General features: G+C 39.2%; 1 protein-coding gene across 16 annotated transcripts in view; it reads right to left on the reverse strand.

Moving 5' to 3' along the window:
- Positions 1-17,818, reverse strand: part of RBFOX1 (RNA binding fox-1 homolog 1) — a 2,849,206-nt gene that overhangs the window by 101,747 nt on the left and 2,729,641 nt on the right. For all 16 annotated transcript variants that reach the window (XM_038762608.1, XM_038762609.1, XM_038762601.1 and 13 more), the window contains one exon: positions 16,811-16,864. In XM_038762608.1, coding sequence (XP_038618536.1) covers positions 16,811-16,864 — 54 coding nt within the window. The remainder of the gene's footprint in view (positions 1-16,810; positions 16,865-17,818) is intronic.

The following is a 17,818-nucleotide window of genomic DNA, read 5'->3' on the forward strand; positions in this document are numbered from 1 at the left end:
TGCTTAATCAACAATATAATAATGGGGCATGTGCTATTGCTATTTTACAAATTACAAATAGTCAAAGAACATAAAAAGATAAATACAGGCAAATCCTTGTCCTTATGAGACAGTTTGCTACTTATGACTACATCGAGCCAAAATATTCTGAGACCCAATTTTCTTATGAGAAAATTATATAAATGTGAAGGGGTTGGTCCCTGAACCAAAGTCGGATGCATTATTTTTACTAAAATTATCCATAATTGAATAGTCAATCAATTATAGAAGCAGCATGGCTTAGTGGAAAGAGCCCAGTCTTGGGAGTCAGAGGTCATGGGTTCTAATCCCGGCTCTGCCACTTGTCACCTGTGTGACCTGGGGAAAGTCACTTAACTTCTCTGTGCCTCAGTTATTTCATCTGTAAAATGGGATTAAAACTATGAGCCCCATGTGGGACATCCTGATAACCTTGTATCTATCCCAGAGCTTAGAACACTGCTCGGCACATAACGCTTAATAAATACCATTATTATAACATAGCTACTACATTTATATATTTAAATTGAGTGAAAGAGGTTCTATGGTAGGGTAGCTGACTGTATGCAGAACACTGTACAAAGTGCTCAGGAGGTTACAATCAAGTGCGAGACCCCATCCCTGCCCTCGAGGAGTTAATCTGAAAGCAAAGACTGGCACACATTCAAAGTCTTTCAAAAAAGAGAAGAAAATATTATTACATCATCTGAAAGCAGTAGTGCAGGAGTGTGAATAGTTAAATGAGTAAACCTAAGTTACTGTGTGTTACATATGTGTATCCCTTGTGGGCAGGCATCATATCTACCAATTCTGTAGTACTGAACTCTCCCAAGTGTTTAGCACAGTGCTCTGCACACAGTAAACGCTCAGTAAATACCATTGATTGATTGATTGATAGTCATAAACACTAAGGATAGATGTTGGATGGCTTCAGTCTAGGCAGATGGAATTTGGTAGGAGAAAATGTTTTGGAAGCCAGGAGCTGAGAGACTGAATCTCTCTGCTGACGCCCTTGGCACTACAACACGGTCTTCAGGCCAAAGACCTCTCATGCTTCCTCTCTTGCATTCCGCTATGCAGGGATGTACCTGACAATCTTTTGAAATTTGGGAAGTGGCACTCTCTCAGATGTGGGGCTGGAAGCTGCAATCCCCTAAGCAGAGAACTGGTAGCTATGGTCACTTAGGAACTGGTCTGTTTGCAAATGGAAGCCTTTCTTGCCCTCCTGCACCCCTTCTTCTCTACTCCTATTCCTTGGGGATTTCAACATCCATGTGGACAACATTGATGAATCTCCAATTCTTCATTTCTTCTCACTCCTCAACTCTGCTGACCTTTGACTCTTTCCCATCTCACCCACTCATCAACTTGCACATATGCTCATCACCATTAGTCATGGCACCATTTCTGACCTCGCCACCTCTGAAATCCCACTTTCCAACCTCCATCTCCTACCTCTGTGCCAAACTGTCTTCTCCCCACCCAGAGACACCTCCCTCCCCCAAATCTTGACTCCATCTGCTTATCTCAGGCCATCATGCCCCATTTGAACTCCCTACTCACCTTTGCCTCTCTGGATACACAAATCCAAATCCGCAACTCTGTCCTCTCCATCAAACTCAGTTCTGTTGCTCCCCTGACCCTCTGTTGATTCCTTACCACTAATCAATCAATCAATCGTATTTATTGAGTGCTTACTGTGTGCAGAGCACTGTACTAAGTGCTTGGGAAGTACAAGTTGGCAACACTAATAGTAGCCTCTCCATAAAAAAATTCCTCTTCTGTAACTATAGGGCCCTGGAGAGAAGTTGCTGGAAAGCCAATGACCCAGGCCAACTTCCACCATTTTAATTCATCCTTATCTTCTATTGTTCTGACCTCTCCTTCATTTAGCATTACAACTTCTCCTCCTTTATTGACTTCCTTGTCCATTATCCACAATTATTCCAGAACTTTTATACCCTCCTGAAAACTCCAATGCCTCCACCTGCTCAATGACCTTGCCAACTCTTGTTGACAAATTCAAAACCATCAGGCACTAGCTCCTCCAAAGAGCCTCTCACCTTCGTAGCTCCCTCCTGCCCACTCATCCCCTCTCTATCCTTCTTGGTGTTCTCTCAAAAAAATGTCCTGCCACCTTTCAAAATCTACACCTTCCACTTGTGTCTCATATCTCATCCCGTCTCACTTTCTAAAAACACACTTCTTGCATCCTCACCATCTTCAACCACTCATTCTCTAAGGGCACATTTCCCTCTGCCTTCAAACCAGCCATATGCACCATCCAGTTATTCCTTCTTCCGCCTCTTATTCTTGTCCAAACTCCTCAAATTAGTGTGCACTTTTCTCCAATTCCTTCCTTCCAACTCCATTCCTGAACTCCTACAATCCAGTTTCTACTCACTTCAGCCCACTGAGACCACCCTCTCCAAGCTCACCAATGACATCTGCCTTGACAGATGTAATGGATTCTACTCCACCAGAATCCCTTGACCTCCTAGTTCCCTTTCCCTCTCCTGGGATCATTATCTAATCTTGGTTTCTCTGACCAAGTGCTCTTAAGGTTTTCCTCTTATCTCTCTGGCCGGTATTTCTTTGTTTTTTTTGCCTGCTCTTCTTCTGCTCTCACTGGGAGTTCTTCAGGGCTTGGTTTTGGATCAATCAATCAATCAATCAATTATTGAACACTTTCGGTCTGCAGTGTTTGTGAAAGTACAATATAAAAAAAAAATTGGTAGACATGTTTCACTCTGTTTCTCTGTTTTTACCAACTCCCTGAGAGATCTCACACCTTTAATAGCTTCAATTTTCATTTCTCTGCTCTGCCTCCTAAATCTACTTCTCCACACTTGAGCTCACCTTATAATAATAATAACTATTATTAATAATAACAATAGTAACTCTTATTATTATGGTATTTGTTAAGCACTGTACTAAGCACCGGGGTGGATAGGAGCAAATTTGGCTGGACACCGTTCCTGTCCCTTATGGGACTCATAGTCTTAGTGCCCATTTTACAGATGTGGTAACTGAGGCACAAAGAAGTGAAGTGACTTGCCTAAGGTCACATAGCAGACAAGTGGCAGAGCTGGGATTAGAACCCAGGACTTTGTGACTCCCAAGCCCATCCTCTATCCATTAAGCTGTGCTGCTTCTCTCTTCTTTGCAATATCACATTTCCTCCTGCCTTCAAGATATCTCCACTTGGATGTTCCCTGCTGACTTAATATGACTGTCTTTTCTGCTATATTCTGAACTTACTGAGGACAAGGACTTTTCAACTAATCATGTTGTGCCCTTCCAAGTGCATAGTAAAGGGATCTGCACATAGTAGGTTTCAATAAATACCAGTGATTGATGGACTATAATTTATTTTATAGCCTGTCTCCCCTATTAATAATAATGTTGGTATTTGTTAAGCACTTACTGTATGTCAAGCACTGTTCTAAGTGCTGGGGTAGATACAAGGTAATCATGTTGTCCCATGTGGGGCTCACAGTCTTCATCCCCATTTTACAGATGGGGTAACTGAGGCAGAGAGAAGTTAACTAACTGGCCCAAGGTTACATAGCTGACAAGTCGCAGAGCTGGGATTAGAACCCATGACCTCTGACTCCCAAGCTCTTTCCTCTAAACCACACTGCTTAAGTACCTTGAGGGAAGTGATCATGGCTATTAAATCTATTGCGCTCTTCCAAATACTTATTACAGTGCTCAGAACGTTGTAAATGTTCAAAAAATATGAATGAGAGCACTGACTGGTTGGAAAGGGTGAGGATTTGGGGAGGTTTCAAAGATGGGGCAAAGAGAGGGCTGGAAGATTTGAAGTGGGAAGGTAAAATCTGCCCTCTCTTCTCCATCCAAACTGCTGCCATGTTAATCCAAGCACTTACCTTATTCCTCCTTGATTACTGCATCAGCCTCCTCATTGACCTCCTTGCCTCCTGTCTCTACCCACTTCTGTCCATACTTCACCCTGCTGCCCAGATCATTTTTCTACAAAACCATTCAGTCCACGTTCCCCCACTCCTCAAGAAACTCCAGTGGTTGCCCATGCATTTCTGCATCGAACAGAAGCTCCTTACCATCAGCTTTAAAGCACTCAGTCACCTTGCCTCCTCCGAGCTTACCTTTCTGTATTCCTACCTCAACCCTGCCTCTGCACATTTTGCTCTTCTAATGTCAACCTACTCCATCTAGTCCATTCACCACTGACCTTAACACATTTGCTGCCTCTTCATATTCAAAAGTCTCTCCCCACATTCAAAATCTCATTAAAGTACATCTCCTCCAAAAGGCCTTCCCAGATTAAGCCCTCATCTCCTCTTTTCCCACACCCTTCTGTGTCTCCTTTGTACTTGAGCTTAGAAAAGTGCTTGGCACATAGTAAGCTCCTAATACAATAATTATTAATTATTATTATTATTATTACTTGGATTCACATCCTTTATTCACCTCTCCGTCAGCCCCACAGCACTTATGGATTTATCTATAAATTATAGAGTATTATATAGTCATTTATATTAATGTCTGTGAGCTTGTTGTGGGCAGGGAAGTGGTTTACCAACTCTCTTATATTGTACTTTTCCAAGTACTTAATACAGTGCTCTGCACACAATAAGCACTCAAGAAATGATTGATTAATTGATTTAAGGCTTTACAGTTTGGGGGAAGGATGAGAGCAAGGGGTTGGAACATTGGATAGATATCTTCAGGAATTGGGAGTTTCCTGAATATGATTCCACAAATAAATTTGTTCCCTGGAAGTAAGCTACCCACTTTGGAAATAACATTAACTCTTTCAGCCCTCTGGAGAACAGTTTAGTACATTCAGGAGTAGACTGTGTATGCAGTTTTGCAGGGCAATAAAAATCTCCTTGCAGTTAGAAAGAGTTAATGCTCCTCAAGAAGGCCCTTGGTAACTAACTTGGTAGCTTAGAGAAGCAGCGTGGCTCAGTGGAAAGAGCCCAGGTTTTGGAGTCAGAGGTCATGGGTTCAAATCCCGGCTCCGCCAACTGTCAGCTGTGTGACTTTGGGAAAGTCACTTCACTTCTCTGGGCCTCAGTTACTTCATCTGTAAAATGGGGATTAAGACTGTGAGCCCCCCGTGGGATAACCTGATGACCTTGTAACCTCCCCAGAGCTTAGAACAGTGCTTTGCACATAGTAAGCACTTGATAAATGCCATTATTATTATTATTATTATTATTAACTAACAGGGCAGAACATTAGCCACTAAAAACATTGAGCTATGCTGATATCATTCCAGTAAGCAGTGTTCCATACAGTGCTCTCCATGCAGTAAGTGTTCAATAAATAACACTGATTGATTCACTGATTGATCTATCATATAATTTCAATATTTCTACCTCAACACTAAAATAATAATCATATTTTTGAATGATCTTGCTTAAAGGTGTAAAAAACAGGTTGATATAAGCAAAATTAGCATGGATAACAGCAGTGCAATTACAACTGCTATTATGTTGCCTGTTTCTTAAGGAGGGGATAATAAAAATAATGGTAATTTATTAAGCGGTTACTCTGTGCCAAGTCCTGTACTCCGTATTGGGTCAGATGCCAGATAATCAAGTTTGACCCAGTTCCTGCCCGACTTGGGTCTCACAGTCTTAAGTAGAAGGGAGAACAGGTATTGAATCACCATTTTACAAATGTGGAAACTGAGGCACGAGTTCAGTAAGTCACACAGCAGGAAAGTGGCAGAGCCAGAATTAGAACTGGCTACGTGCTTAGCTAAACTAGCTAAGCGCATAGTACGTGTTTTGCACACAGTATAAGCGCTCAATAAATACGATTGAACAAATGAATTAGAACCCAGGTCCTCTGATCCCAGGGCCATGCTCTTTCCAATGCTGCTTCCCAAAGATTTATTACATCTTTCACAGTCACAGCCATTTAGGTGAAGTATAGAGGAAAGGCTGTGATTACACTCCCCATTTTACAGATGGGGAGACTGAGACCCTTGGAGGTTAAATGCTACTTCTCCTCCAGTTCAAACAGTAAATCAGACCTGGATGCCCTCTTCCGATTTCCAGTTTTAGATGATGCTGGCTTCTATGGCTATTTTCAGAAATCTTTGAGATGCTTATGGATTAGTCATATTCTGGATCTGGGCCAGGATCACAACCCATGTAGATGTGGGTGGGAGGCTGGGATTTCCCTTAGATTATTCAGGTCAGGAACATGGATGGCACTTAGAAAATGTGCAAGAAAGTGGCCACTGGCAGTACAGTCATATCAAAACGGGGCTCAATTTGCAGTGATCATCACTCTCAATTTCAGCCTAGAAGTAGAGTGTTAGTGCGTATGCTCCTAATGAGCGGGATGGAAGAACACCTGCATTTGCTTAATGGCATCTGTTTTACAAACAGAGTCCATTAAACAAGTTGGAGATGCATGTGAAAATGTATTCTGAAAGTAAGCATTTGAAAGAAGATACAATGGATCCAAATATTAATCATTTACCTAGAAGATGATTGTGTATGTATTGGATAACCCAATAAATCAAAATGAATGTGATGTTTTTATGACAATTATTTAGGTAGAAAATGAGTAACAGATATAGGTAAAAAAAGATGTGCCAGTTCTGTTACGTGTTTTACTTACACTTTAAGACACAACAATAATAATGTTTTGATGTATATAGTGTCTTTCTTCCAAATGTCTCACAGAACCTACATAATAATAATTATGATATTTGTTAAGAGCTTACTATGTGTCATGCACTCTATTAAGTTCTGGGGTGGATACAAGCAAATTGGGCTAGACATAGTCCCTGTCCAACATGAGGCTCAGAATCTTAATCCCCATTTTACAGATGAGGTAACTGAGGCCCAGAGAAGTGAAGTGACTTGCCCAAGGTCACACAGCAGATGGGTGGTTCTAATCCCAGCTCCTCCTGACTCCAGGCCAGTGCTCAATCCACTAAGCCACCGTGCTTCTCATGGCTACAGTCATATCATATCATGCTCTAATGTGTAGGTATGGGCAGGAATTTTGACTTCCTTTTTACAGATGGAGAAACAAACACAGAGAGAGTGACTTGTCTAGTGTCATACAGCAAGTCAATGGTGAAGCCAGAACTAAGACTTGGGACTTAATTTCAAGTCAGCAGACTAAACTCCGTTTATTATTATACTGCCTTGGAATCTGATTTACAAAACAATAATGTTTAGTGTTAGAAAAAGTCAAAGAATGGTGTTCGGATAGAGTAATAGGAAAAGCCACATAAAGCGGAGTCTCAGACAAAGCAACATGGCAATAGACTGCTGGGAGACCATCACAGAGGACTGACTGGCCAGGAGGGCAGCAATTGACCAGAGGGCTTGACCTCCTTGGGGAATGATCTCGCAAAGATCAGGATACCAAGAGGTAAACTCAAACACAGAGACAAACCTTTTAGAAGAAACCTTTAGACCCTTTAGAAGAAAGTGTCTGTCTTACATTGTTTTTATCAGCCATTAGCACACAATTAGGGCTCACTATTAGAAATAGCCTCTTGGAAAACAAACGCCAGCTCGCTCTGAATATATTTATACACACATGTACACACACACACACACACACACATCTATGCATGATATGTATATATAACATATATATGTTTATATAATGAAATAAAACAAATACACTCTAGACTAAGTAGTTTAGAAATATCTCCATCCTTCAAACTAAAATCTTTTTATAATGTGTGGAGCACTTAGGTAATTTCCCAATGCATTTCAAAAAAGATGGACAGGTGATCAGAATAATTCAAACCTAAAAATATCCAGATAGGATCACTGAATGAGTTTGATAGCCAATTCCCTTTTACCTTATGTATTCACAATATGACAGTTTCTCCTCAATTGCAAGCTGAAGGGATTTACTCAAAAACACCCATGAAAAAATACCTCTTGCTGTAGATACAACTGTGGCCTGTCGGCATCTTTTGATGCAGCATAAGGAGCCACCTCCTCTCCACACTAATGTCTCATGTTATAACAAGTGCTTTCCTCTCCCTGACACTTTTTTTGCCCACCATCACCATGCTTTATGGGGTCTTTGAGACTTAACAGAGGGTTGGATAAAGCCCAAGAATTACTAACCACAAAGTTGATATTGACACTGCTCTGTCATAATATTCTGGCAAAGGCTTACGGAAGCTGGTCCTGTAGCTAAAGCTACCATTTTGCCTCGTTATCCTATCCACCGTCTACATTTATAGCCATCTGGCATTCACTTCTCATAAAATGTGAGGGTTATGTTCTTGATGATCCCTCCATTAAGGTGGCCTTATGGAAAGAGCACAAACTTGGGAATCAGAGGGCCTGGATACTAATCCCAGCTCTGTCATTTGTCTGCTATGTGACCTTGGGCAAGCCACTTAACTTCTTTGTGCCTCAGTTACCTCATCTGTAAAAAGGGGATTATGAGTGTAAACCCTATTTGGGGATTATGGCCAACTTGATCATCTTGTATCTACCCCAGCACTTAGTGCAGTGCCTGGCACATAGTAAGTGCTTAACAAATATCATTAAAAAAAAGACTTAGGCTGTAGTATGTATGCCTTGATCATTGCCACTCAAAGGATCACAATCATCTAACAGAACATCGCATGATATTCTATCCAAATAGGTGTACTTTGTCAAGAGAACATTTCCTCATTCCCCAAATGTCCTATCCAAGCGTGGCTTAGTGGAAAGAGCATGGGATTGGAAGTCAGAGGTCATGGGTTCTAATCCTGGTTTTGCCACTTGTCTGCTGTGTGACCTTGGGCAAGTCACTTAATTTATCTGTGCCTCAGTTATCTCATCTCTAAAAATGGGGATTAAGACTGTGAGTCCCACGTGGGACAACTTGATAATCTTGTATCTTCCCCAGTGCTTAGAACAGTGGTTGGCACATAGTAAATGCTTAAACAAATATCATCATCATCATTATTATTATTATTGTTTTTATATAGTGGGAGCTTGTCATGGAAGATTTTAGTGTATTTTTTTTCCTGCTCTCTAAACAAAAGAACATGCTCAGAATCAACTCATTCACTGTTAACTCATTCCACATTGGTGCAATCTTCGAGCAGTTTTATTTCCAGCCAACACTAAGATCTAGCAATTTCTACACTAGCCACTTTGGACATGGATTTGTGCTGAACTAAGTGAAGGTAACTGACACCACTGATTGCTGCTACTCCCCAGGAAGTTTCAAAAGATAGACCCAGCAGCATGGATCTGTTTATGTTTAGAATGTTTTCACAGCCAATGAACTTCACTTGGCCACAGTAAAAATAGTTGAAAATTGTATTTTTGTGAAGGTCTAGGTCTGACATGAAATTCTGTTTTAAAACATTACTCACAATATCCCAGTTACCTAGCCTTCCACCTATTCATCTTCCCCACTCCCCATTCTTTGTCTCCAATGGAAGTAACACTTCTGGTGAAATGAGGAAAACTAGAATGGTATCCTCGTGAACTAGTATAAACTGCTACAATCTCAGGGAGCATAGAACCAGCGCTCAGAGCGGTTCTAGAGGAATCTAGTGGTCTGGGGCATGGCTTAATGCATAGAGTATGAGCCTGGGAAGCAGAAGGACCTGGATTCTAATCCCAGCTTCTCCAGTTGTCTGCTGTGTGACTTTGGACAAGTCACTTCACTTTTCTGTGCCTCAACTCTCTCATCTGTAAAATGGGGATCAAGACTGTAAGTCCCAAACTGATTACTTTGTATCTACCCCAGCACTTAAAACAGTGCCTGGCATGTAGGAAGCACTTAACAAATACCATAAAAATGGATTGTCCTGGTTTTTACAGAACAATCCAGTGTCTTTTTGCTGGAATGGAAAATGCATTTCACCCACTCAATCATATATAGCTGGATAGATTTATTCAAACTTGCCAAAAAATTCATTTTAGCAAGTCTTGAAAGGAAGCTTCAGACTGTTTTTGCTCACAAAAATTTGTATTGGAGAAATGATGGTGAACCTGAAAGCAGTACTCTCACTAGGAAATGGAGTCTAACATTTACTATACTTTGTACGGCTAGCACGTAACCTAAACGCAGCAACCGATTCACATGGGCTTAAGAAGAAAGACTTACTGTAGTGGGGTGTTGTGTATTTCTTTAAAATTATGCAGAGTTTAACACAATGATAAATATGTGTCGATTAACCTTGCACTAGATTTAAATGTATAACCCATTAACTAATTTAATCTCTCAAAAAATAACAGCCGTTGGCACTATTCTTTGAATAATCCTTGTTTAGCTTCCATAATAGTATACATTTTAATGAAAAACTCATTATAATGTAACATAAGGCATAATTAATTCTGGGTGATTCTTTTTGTGTAAATAGCTAGTACAGATGCTGAATTCCATTTTCTACCGACTTTATTAATTTTTCATAAACCAATATTTTGACTATAATGGGTTGTAACAGCTCCACAGAAGTTTTAGAAACACATTAACTGTCATCAACGTCGTTAATCTGACTAGGATTTTGCCATTTGTGGGATAGTATTTTAACACTATGTTTTTTTTTTAACAATGCAAAGCTTTGCTTTGTGCTTGGGAAATGAGCATCTACATTTAATTAACACAAAGATATTAAACACTATTTGGTAAATTTATCTATATTTACATAAGTTAATCTGTTTAGGTAGTAATGATTTACTATGAAGTATGAACAAAAGTACACAGTAAATCCTTAAGTACAAAAAAACTTCAGAAAAATATGGCATGCAATTAAATAAAGCTCTTCTGAAGCATCAGGATATCAGCTCACGGAGCAACCCTGAAGTTAAGAAAGAGAATCTCATCCTAACTAGTGTTAAAGGTTTAGAGCAAGATTAAATACCTCCACAAAAAGTCCACAAAAAATGCTACAGTGCAGCTTGTTGAGGGCAGGGAATGTGTCTACCAACTCTGTTGTATTGTAACAATAATAATAGCAGTAACGATGGTCTTTGTTAAGTGCTTACTATGTGCCAAGTACTGTTCTAAGCACTGGGGTAGATACAAGGTAAACAGGTTGTCCCACGTGGGGCCCACAATCTTAATCTCCATTTTGCAGATGAGGGAACAGAGGCACAGAGAAGTTAAGTGACTTACCCAAGGTCACACAGCAGACTAATGGCAGAGGAGGGATTAGGACCCATGACCTCAGACTCCCAAGCCTGTGCTCTTTCCACTAGGCCATGCTGCTTCTCATGTGTGCAGTTGCTCTGCACATAGTAACCACTCAAAAAACTCCATTAATTGATAGATTGATTGCTCAGTATATAAAATCACCAACACAAAGAGCACAATATCACTTTAACAATAAAAAATCCCTCTGGCACTCCATACCAACCTTTATTTAATTTAGGAAATTACATCTCTTGCTTGATTCTACCAGCTAAGAGTCAGAGATCCAGAGGGTACTTACTTGATTTGATATATATCTGGTCAGTTGTTATGCAGTACAATTTTTTCATTGTAAGGGACTTTCCATTTGGGCTCTAACTCATATTTTCCTCCTAACTCTCATGGGAGAAATATATTCTTTTCATAATTATTTTCAATAATTGGAAGAAAAACATATTGGGTAGTTTTAACTTTGGAGTCTCTCAAAATCAGAATTCAAACAATTCTATAGTTCTAGCAGTTCCAGAGCATCAGAAAGTTCTTGTGCTATGGTTGCTTTTTGTATAAAATATTTTGATCATAATTTGGCCTCAATAAAGTAAGACGCTAATAAAGTAAGGCTTGATGTTTTTTCAGAAGTGGTAATTAGATGTATAACAAAATACAAAATTTTGTTGCAAACAAACAACTGGACTGAGTTCATGGATTCATTTTGATAATTCTTTTGCCTAACTTTAGCAGCTGGTCCACTGATAAACACAGACCAATTCCTCCTATTTTCATGATTCTGTAAAGCCCATCATCAGAATATTTTGCTTCTATATGAAACAAACATGAACCTCAAAAATATTCTCTTCTGAATTTCTGGATTCTCTTATTTGTTTGTTTGCATTTCTTGGCCTCTTCCCAAACTCAGTTTTACTTGTTTTCGAGAGAGAAATCACCAGAGGACATATATTCACACACTAACCATCTAGTGCTTCAAGATCTACATAGAGGAATTAGCCAAGGAAAATTTCTATCAGCAGACAAAATATGTATTTCCCTAGGAAACATAAAACTGTAAACCTAAATCAACTAGTGCATCACCCTTTATCATGAGGTTTTCAGAGAGTTGCAGTTTTGAAACCTGATGGGCACTGCATCTCTCAGGTTTGTCAGTTGAACAAATGGCATTCAAAGTGACCAAATGTGGAAAGGATGGAAATCAGATTTGCTAATATAGAGGATAGAAATTTTAAGAAAGGAGTCAGTTGTTGACTCAGCTCCTGGCCAAAAAGAAAGAAATGTTCCAGAGTCAAAAATTTTCCAACCTGAAAATCATGTGCCTTTGGGACAAGACAAGAAAGGGTTGGTTTGCATTTCAGTTAACTGTGCGGTGTTTGAATTGGACAGATTTGTCAATTAAACAAAAAAGAAACAAAGCAGAAGGTCACTGTTCTCTTGGGTGGCTTGCAAAAGGCAGAAGTTAATGGATCATAAATGGCACTTCCATAGGGAGGCCCCTGCTAGGAATGACCAAACCACTCTGGTTGATTGGGGAAAGGCTTGGGGGCTTGGTGTGAGCCTCTCTTGTTGGCGGGAGTTCAGGCAATGTACGGTACTGACCTCAATAGAGACTGAGAGTTGTCTTATAAATACACATCTGGAAGGAAGATGTCATTGGCTCCATTCATATCGTTGACAAAAGTACACAGATCAACTGCAAAGGGTCTTGAGACTGAATTAGTACAATGGATCCTAAGTCTTAGTGGCGATATTAAATTAGTTAGAAAATGTTTGCTGCCCATTTCATTATTTGGGCCATTGGTGAGGCAAAAGAGGTATTCATCCTTGGTCACGGAACAATAGACCCTCTCTGACTTTGTGGAAAAACCAGCTTGAAACAGCCGAATCCCAAAAGCTTCATAATGAATGTTATTCTGTTGCCAAAGCTAGCCATAACCATTCGTAAAGTCTGCAAGCATCACCTTCAAAGTGATATTATGCTCCCTGATCAACGGCATACCAAATCACAATATATTCTAATTTCCTTTGGATGGAATCATTTCGAAGTCACAAGAATGGACTTGGAAAGTGCTTCCTCCATAAACAAAATAAATCCATCCAGGCTAGACTAGAATACCACTCGCTCCCTGAGAGGCAATGATTCATAGATCCAGACGATGTCAAGCAACCGTAGACAGCCTCATAGTCACAATTTTTACCTGCCAGGCATTTTTTAATACCAGCAAAGCTTCTTACGGGGCATATGTATTCCCTGGGAAAAACAGCGCACCTATAATAATAATGTCACCGGCCCTACTGTTTACCATTATCTTCAAGGTTTTCGACTTGATTTACACTGCATTTCTCCACTTTTGACTTTAATTGTCTGCTTCAAGTTGTCAGGACATAACTATATCTTAGATTTGCATTGCATTAGAGGATCTTTTCCTTTCTCTATTGATCTTGTCTTATGGAGTAATTTAACTCAATTCCAATTTTCTTTTGCACACGGGGTGCTCTCCAGCCAAGGAAGTGAGTTATGTGTATTCAAGTGGTGCATCTTATGAATCTTGTTAAGCTTTACCGCCTTATAGCCCTCACTGATGGAATATTTAATCACAGAAATGAGTTGGCAGATATGATGTACAACGCGGTTAAGCCTTGCAGTGTGTGTCTTCACTGGTAATCGAGAAACGGGTGAATTTGCCATTCATCAGTGCCATCCTGACAGCTTTGTATAACCTTATGTTTTTTTTTTTTCCATTTATTTATGAAGATTAAAGGTACTTTAAATCAACGGCTTCTTCCCAGATATATCATCTTTATTTTCAGAGTGGCCAAATTTTTCATCATTTATTAGCAGGTGAAATAACTTTTTTTTCCTCTCTCTCTCTCTCTTTCACTGTCCCTGAAGTAGGTGGCATCAGCCTTTGCAATAATTTCAACTGAAAGCTTTGAAAATTGATACTAAATCTGAACTAAATAACTGAACAGTCTCAAGATTGACACCTTACACTTTGAAACACAAGAAACCTTATTTATGTCTTCTCTGCAAACCCACCACAAATTGGCTACAGACCATTGCATCATTTTAATAATAATAATAATAATAATAATAATAATGGTGATATCTGCTAAGCGCTTACTCTGTGCCAAGCACTGTTCTAAGCACTGGGGGGGATACAAGGTGATCAAGGTTGTTCCAAGGGGGGCACACAGTCTTAATCCCCATTTTCCAGATGAGGGAACTGAGGCCCAGAGAAGTTAAGTGACTTGCCCAAGGTCACACAGTGGACAAGTGGCGGAGCAGAATTCGAACCCAGGACCTCTGACTCCCAAGCCCGGGCTCTTTCCACTGAGTCATGCTGCTGCAGGCATGACTTTCTACTCTTTTATTATTTTCTTAGTTTCAAATCCAATGCATTCCCAGTGGCAACTGAGACTGATGTCACTTTTGTTAAGTAAATAATATTATTTAACTTATTATGTTTGATTCTGAACCAACTCAGAATGTGTCTTCAAGTAAAGTGGAATTATGCTTGAATTTTTGTACATTCTCTTTCAATGGGTATAAAAAGTTTGAATTCATGAATAGGGCATAACGTGAGGTAATCTTTTAAAAGGAAATACCCTTCATTAGTGCTTTCTATGGGGTACTTTAAGAATGTGAAAGAATGTCACAATTCATAAAAGCAAATCGTACAATTATCATGGTAATTAAAAGTTCTCATTAAGAGGTACAACTCCTTTCCCACTTCGTGTTAGCAATAAAAATGCAGTAGTGACTTCAAGATGTAATATACGAAAATCAATAACCTGCCATTTTATAATTAAAAGATAAAATAAATGTTAGAGGAAAATCCACCTAATTAGGAAAATTACCTTTAGGAGAGATTGAAAATATTGATTTTAATTTCCAAAATATGTGAACTCTTCATGCCCTATTTTTCGAGACAATTGGAGGCTGGGTAGTTAACTCTGCACATACTTCAAAAAAATCAATAATCATAATATGAGAATATTATGATATTTGTCATTTACAAAAAGTCATCTGTTAAAAGGCGACTAATGACTCTTAACTGTCAAGTTCAGATAGGTTCAGGGGTGGTTGGCTAAATATCCAAACCAAATCAATATCATTATCTCCAGTTCACCTTATTGCGTGAACTTGCGCGTGCATGCACTTGCGCGTGCATGCACACACACATAAACACACAAATACACACACATACACACACACACACACACACACTCAATGATGAATACAGCCTAGTTTTGAAGCTTGGAACTTTGAAAATATCTTAGGAAACATTTAAATACTTCCATTACTCTTGGTTTTATTTCACCTTAATACTACCCTTTTACATAAACAGATGCTTATAAATAGCTAGATCGGGGTATGGGTGTGTAGATATTCATATTTGTACCTGAATGTACATATCACGTTTGTTTAATCTGTGCAAATTCAGTGTGGCTCCGTCAGGTTAAAAACCTCTTTGGGTCTGTGAATGTTTCTACCTTAAAAATCTCTAGACCAACAATTTTCAGTTACCATTTTTACTCATATGAGTCACAGTGATGGCAATGAAGTGTTTGTTGCTGGGTTGGGGGGGGTGTTACCCTTTCAATTTTCATTAAATAATCATGTTTATCTGCATACTGATTTATTTTAGGAACAGGGTTTTTGAACCTAGTTGACATGGCTGATCTTACCAAACGTTCTGCAATTTCCACACATTACATTAATATCGTCCCTTCTGGATATATGGAGATGGTAATGGTTGAATACACACACACACACACACACACACACGCACAGAGTGTTCTGATCTGTGTTCCACGTTTCTGACAAGTAATACTTTCAAATAACACTCAGCCACTTGGAAAACATTTACAAATTACTATTACTCCATCTATGTGCATGTCTGAGAGAGGCTGGGTGTCTACCTCGTTTATATTGTTGCTGTACATTATGCCTGCAGTTTATATCACACGTTCGCCAAGTGAGATATTTTCTTAATTGTTTTCTAGTACCTATGAATAATGCAAGTATTTTCAAATATATATTTACACCCCATCAAAAATGCAAAGGATTGTTCCCGAGAGTACCGGCCCAACCTTCCTTCCCAGTTCTGCTAATGAATCTGAGTTAACCAAGGGACCTCTGGTATAACTGGAAAATGACTTACACTTCAGGCTGAGGCACTCAACAGTAGCTTAGCTCTTGCCTTCACAAGTCTCATTTTGGACTTATAATTTCTTCAACAGGGGATGCAATGGACTGTTACAACTACAGCTGCAACATGTAGAAAGGCCCAGAAAGTACTGCTAACTGGCATGTTGCTCAGCATTGGGCATCATCTTGCATCACTAAAACTATCAAAAGATTAACCTTTGTCCTTCTTTCAACACCATTTTCCCCCCTCATCAATATTAGGGTGTAGGGGGACAAATTATTCCTTTAGGCAAAGTTAAAGGACAGTTACTCTATATTTATTCCTTGTCTTCTACTTTATATAATTTCTTTTTTTTTAACTATTTAAATGATTCCCCAACTCCCCTTCAGTTTTGCCCAGAGGATTCACACACTGGCCAAGCAGGTCAAAGAGGAAACATATTAATGATTGGCAAGTGATGCAATTTTTAAAAATGGCATTTTCATGTTCCAAGGGGATCTTACCTGCATAGAATTCTGGACTATAAACGGCACCCACAACTGGATTCAATTTCCAGCCTAAATATAAAAATGTTTAATTAGTTTTTTTAAAAAAATTAGTTTCATGATCTCCAAAATAACATTCACTGCACCATATAAAATCCATTGGAAGTCCATGCCATGTTTCTTTGTCTTCTAGGTAAATCTAAAAACACTTATATAATATAATTTATAATAATATAATCCACTGTCACAGTGCCTTCTTATCTTTTTCAAACAAAACTTAAAAAGAAACTGAAGCTGTCGATCAGCTGATGAGAGGAGATTAGTTGATTAAGGGGATTCTGTGAACAGAGACAGTCAATCTGAAAATTCAGAATAAAAATACCTCATCGTTTACAATAGTTGCAACTGAACTGAAATAATCAGCATATTAATTCAGACCCTGTCTTTTTCTTAATATTCCATTCAATGGCAAAACTAGAACAGTCTGAGGATAATTAGAATCCTAGTATAGTATGCACTGCAACTCTACCCTTTGGACACTTGGCATTCATCCCACCTTCAGCCCTACAGCTTTATGTACATATCCATAATTTATTTATGTATATTAATATCCATCTACCCCTCTAACTGTAAGCTCTTTATGGGCAGGGAACAGGTCATCCAAATCTGCTGCATTTTAGCCTCCCAAGAGCTTAGTGCAGCGTTCTGCACACAATAAGCTTTCAATACATATTATTGATTTATTGACTGATTGTTGTATGAATCAAATATTAGTCAGACATTTCTTCCCCTTTTGTATTAAAAGAAACTTTGCAAACATTGTTGGGACATTATGAAAAGGCACCTTTTTATTGTGGGGGTTTCTCATGGAAATGTGAATTGAAACACTAACGCAGGACCAGGGAAGGCTTTGAAAGATAATTAGGGAGGATGGCATGAGGAAACACTGTCACTGGGGGAATTTCTGAGTGTACAGTTGGAGATACACATCATCATCATCATCATCATCATGTTATCAGATCAGAC

This window comes from Tachyglossus aculeatus, chromosome 21 (assembly GCF_015852505.1).
Source record: "Tachyglossus aculeatus isolate mTacAcu1 chromosome 21, mTacAcu1.pri, whole genome shotgun sequence".
Lineage (NCBI taxonomy): Eukaryota > Metazoa > Chordata > Mammalia > Monotremata > Tachyglossidae > Tachyglossus > Tachyglossus aculeatus.